Source organism: Neophocaena asiaeorientalis, unplaced genomic scaffold (genome assembly GCF_003031525.2).
Source record: "Neophocaena asiaeorientalis asiaeorientalis breed wild unplaced genomic scaffold, Neophocaena_asiaeorientalis_V1.1 scaffold450, whole genome shotgun sequence".
Taxonomy (NCBI): domain Eukaryota; kingdom Metazoa; phylum Chordata; class Mammalia; order Artiodactyla; family Phocoenidae; genus Neophocaena; species Neophocaena asiaeorientalis.
This window is the reverse complement of record NW_020175674.1, coordinates 2253467-2258071: the sequence shown is the minus strand read 5'-3', so window position 1 is coordinate 2258071 and position 4605 is coordinate 2253467. Positions and strand designations below refer to the sequence as shown.

At 49.9% G+C, this 4605-nt stretch overlaps 1 protein-coding gene across 1 annotated transcript in view; it reads left to right on the top strand.

Moving 5' to 3' along the window:
• Window positions 1-3805, top strand: part of KCNQ5 (potassium voltage-gated channel subfamily Q member 5) — a 196416-nt gene extending 192611 nt beyond the window's left edge. The window contains exon 13 of the mRNA XM_024731901.1: window positions 13-3805. Coding sequence (XP_024587669.1) covers window positions 13-443 — 431 coding nt within the window. The 3' untranslated portion in view covers window positions 444-3805. The remainder of the gene's footprint in view (window positions 1-12) is intronic.
• Window positions 3806-4605: the final 800 nt, after the last annotated feature.

The window sequence follows — 4605 nt, the reverse complement described above, 5'->3', positions numbered from 1 at the left end:
GCCCCGCGGGCCCGCACGAAGGCCTCCCCGACGTCTCCGCCCGCCTCGAGGCCGCCAAGGAGCGCGCACTGCGCCAGAGCCTCGACCTGGACGGCGCGGCCCTGCTATCTGTCCGGCCCGCGGCGGCCCAGGACCGGGTCAAGTCGGCGTCGGTTCAGAACCTGATCCGGTCCGCGGAGGACCTGGACGTGCCACTGTCGGGGAGCGAGTCCAGCGGCTCCAGGGGCAGCCAAGATTTTTACCCCAAATGGAGGGAATCCAAATTGTTTATAACTGATGAAGAGGCGGGTCAGGAGGAGACCGGGTCGGACGCCTTGCACGCGGGGCCGCCGGCCCGGGAACCCGCCCTGGCGTCGGACTGTCTCAGGACTGGACGGTCCCGATCATCTCGGAGCGCAGGAGCCGCGGAGGCCCTCGGCCGGGCCCATGCCAGGCTGAAATGAGGCCCTCGCTCGCTTCCCTTGCCCCGCAGCCTCTCAGCCATACACGTCGCTGCATGAACTCTTCGGGAAGCCCTTCTCAAAAGTTGAATGCCCAAGAATCAGGAAGAGCAGGAAAGGCAGTGTCCAAGCCCGTTACCTTTTAATTGCATGACAATGCATGTTCAGGGGACGGCTGAACTTCCCAGGTAGGACAACATTACCCCTCATTCAGGAAGGTACCTCGTGTTAAAACTCCTGAGAAATCAACACTGCTGGTGCTGTGGTGTGTGTGAAAATGTCAAGGTCAGGTCGCTTATAAGATTGGACTCTGTCTTTTGAAACGATGGGAGTAAGCGCCTTCAAATTTCAGGCATTTCTGCTTTGTGGTAAAACACAGAATACAGTTTCAGAATTAGGCCATGACGTGCGTACACGTAAACATAGTATCAGCGGCTGATAGGGTGTCCAGTAAAGCAGAATTGGGGAATCACAGAAACGGCTGCCTGTCCAAGACGTACTTGCCAACCCGCTCCTATTCAGGCATTTTATTATTAATGTAATTTGAATGTCAGTTCGTGTGCTTTTGGTGACTTAACGCTGTGGCCAGCAGCTTTGCACGTCATTTTCATGTTCTTTATGACGAGAATGTTCTTCGGTTAGAAAATGGGCAAACAGTGAAAGTCAAGGCCAGTGGGGCAAATAGGCTGACTCTGACACATCTGACTTCAGTGGAAACGTATTCCCTGACGGCTCGCTCCATCAGCTGCTACACAAGCAAACCAAGTCCTGAGAAGCGGATAGCCGGCCGGGCAGGGCTGATCCGTGTGTCCTGCAGCGCTCTCCACTACAGGCAAGTGCGAGAGGCTCTTCCCACGGCTGATACACACGCAGGATCCTGGGAGCAGACGTGTGAGTGAGACGGGGATGGAAAAGGCTTGAAAAGAATCCAGACACGACACCGGGAAACAAGTGAGCTCAAGAAAATGACTTCCCCCTCCAGGGCCGTGAGAGGGAGGGAAACAAACCAAAAGGAAAGACCTTGATTTTTTAGAAAACGAATATTGCTAAGGAATTCAACTACCTAAACGTCCCTTATTCTTATACATAAGCAGAGAATTTTGAAAGGCATTTATTTTTTAATACGCCCTGAATGTCTTTTGCTATTAGGTAGTACATTTTGCATACGGAAGGCTAAAACTAAACGCCCTTTACTTTTTATACGGTACCGCACATTTTCTATTCTTCCCAAGAATGTTGCCCCCAATCTGAAATTACTGGCTCAGTTTCCTGGTACGAACATTTTATGGTTCAAAGTCAGGTAACACTGGCAGGGTCTGCGAATCAAAGCACTTAATAATATAGCATGGCAGCAAAAAGACCAAGGGACACCAAAGGAGAAATGTATGTACCAGAAAGCAAGCAAAGTTGACCGCTTGTTAGAAACCAGCCTCGCTAGCCCAGACCGTCAGAACTTCAGCCAAGGTAACGGCACCCAAAGGGCCAGGAGAAGCGAGAGAACACTGGTTAGACTCTCACCACAGAAGGACTTAAAGAGTTTTTTCCTTGGCGGTAGTGCTGCCTCCGGGAAAACTTTCCCAGCGGCCAGGAGGACCAAGCAGGGCTGTCGCCGGCCACCCAGAGGCCAGAAGATGCCCTGACACCCGCCAAGTCCCTCCCAACTCTCTCCCCAGCCGGGTTTCTCCACCCCAGACTCCCCCCGCGACTTTTCTTCTCCACAGGCTTATGGACTCCCTGCCACAATTTCCCTTCTGGATTTCACCAGCCGACATCCCCAAGTAAACCGCTTCTCCACTCACCCAAAATGCGCTTCTCAGCCTTTTAAGACCCTGTCCTTTTTGATAAACACTGAAATTTGGCAACATTCCTCTTCTCGCCCCACCGGGATCCTAGCACACTGCCCCGGAGCGTGTCATTCAGAGCGTGCTTGGGTGCTGGAGAGAGTCTAAATTTTACACTCCAGTTAAGAAGAGGTTCTCAAGCTTTCGAAGCCATTATTTTCATTTTCGAAACATAGAGTGTTAGTAAAAAGTATTAAACGCAATGTTTCATCTACCCGTGTCTCCACTCAAAGTTGTGATCCATCCTCCCAAGGAGGTTGTACACAAGAGAACACACACACACACACCCACACACACACACACACTCACACACACACACACACTCACACACACACACACACTCACACACACACACACACCCCTCCAGTGACCCGAAGCCAGACCCCCGCCGTGCACGGCAGGCCTCTCCAGGGGTCAGCCGAGGAAGAGGCAGGAGAGAGCAGCTTCCGGGTAGCACTGAGTCTTGGACACGCGCTGTCCGGGGCAAACCCCACTGGCAGCAGGAGCTCTGAATGTACGGGGGCGGGGGGGGGGGGCCCCCCCCTTTGGCCCCTTTAGGCCTCACACATAATACAGTTCATCCGGCGTTGCTGAAGACGGAAGATTCAGAAACAAACCTAAGCCCATCACTGAGGGTTACCCACAGCCCCGCGTGGTAAATCACGTTAGGAAAAGCTTTCATACATCCAAGCCATGACCATTTTGTGTCTGTCTTACTCTATAGCGCAAAAAGTCCTGGATGTCGAAAGCCAGTTGTCTTGTGTGAAAACTGGAGGGTTGTGTCTGCTCTGTTCCTCTCGGCGGAGCTGAGAGGGGCCTCCCACTTACACTTAGCAAAGTCCCTTCGGTCAACCCCAGACGGCGTCTCGAAGCACAATTTAGCTGAGCGCTGATCAGCCGCCGGCTTTCTCGGGTCCGTGTTCCTCTGCCTTTTGCAGTTCGGGGGGCTGATCAAGCTACCGCTTCCTGGCAAACATCCCTTCTAGGAGGTGAACTGAGAAACTTTGCTCTGTCTGATCTAAATGTTTGCATTTTGTTCAACTAAATTAACACGTGTAGATTGCAAGTTTCGTTTAAAGAAGACACTTGACTGAGTTTTTAAGTCTTTATCTCCTGTTCTAAGGTGCCTTTCTTGCCTCCCCTTGGCTCAGTGATTCTGCCAGTAAAACAAGTCTAACAGAGAGGAGGAAATCAGGCACAAAGTGACTAATTCTCATGCCTGTTTGCAAAGCAAACTATAAGGAATGATGCAAGTGAGCAAATAAGTGAATAGGTCACTTCATCCAGATTGAGAAAATACCATAAATGTTAACTTATCTCCCCAGAAGCTATTTTTTGCCTTAAAATGACATGGTTATGTTTTTGTAAGAGAAACTTAATTTAATATAATTATGTGCATTTAAGTGAGCAGTTTTGGAAGTCGTGTATGACAATGCAGTTGTCTGTTTCCTGCAAACAAATAAATCAGGAATACCATATCCATTTCAAGCTACCATTCAAATGTAATTTCCTTTGCTCTCTTTTACTGGGATTATTTGTTTTAAAGTAAAACATTAAAAAGATGTCTAGAAACAGCTAGTGTGACTGCTTTCATCTCGTCCTAACTGGTTTGTTCTGAACTAACTGGGTCCCAGTCGATGAAACTGATCGTATACAGATTTGGGGTTGAAATTTAAAATTACCTTTTTCCAGTGTTGCTGAAGAAACCATTGGTAACTGGGGAAGAGGAGAGATTTGCAAATGTTGTTGAGGGTATCATGAGAAAAATTAACTTGATATTATACTGAATATTTATTTTTATATGTTTTTAATTTGATGATACATCAAAACAGACGCCAGCCCATATGAGCCTTGTGTCAGCTATAATAAAAGGGTTTGCTAAACGAGTGATAAGAAGTGGGGACCAGCAGGTCCCCAAATGCTGGAACCCCTGTCTGCTCAGAATGACCATTTGTAGCACCTACCCAGCGCTGCCCAACCAGGGGGCTTCTGCTCCAAAAGGGATCTTCCCCTTCTGCCCTAGAACCGCCCCCTCCTTCTGTTCCACTAGCAGTTTTGCACGGTGTGCGTCATTAACCGCAGTGGAATTATTTGAATGGAGGCTCAGAATGTTAGAGCTCTGGAACGCAAAGCAGCAAAGCCCTAAGAGAGCCGCCTTAGACGCAGGAGCAAGGGTGAGGGGCTGTCGCGTGAGGGGCCTCCCCCCCCCGCCCCGTGTCTCTGAGGAGCGCACCCAGGTCTCCCTGCCTGTCCTGTCACCTTCCGGAGACGAGTGAAAATAATCAGCAAACTTGGAACGTGCTTGCTTTGACCAACTCAAAAAC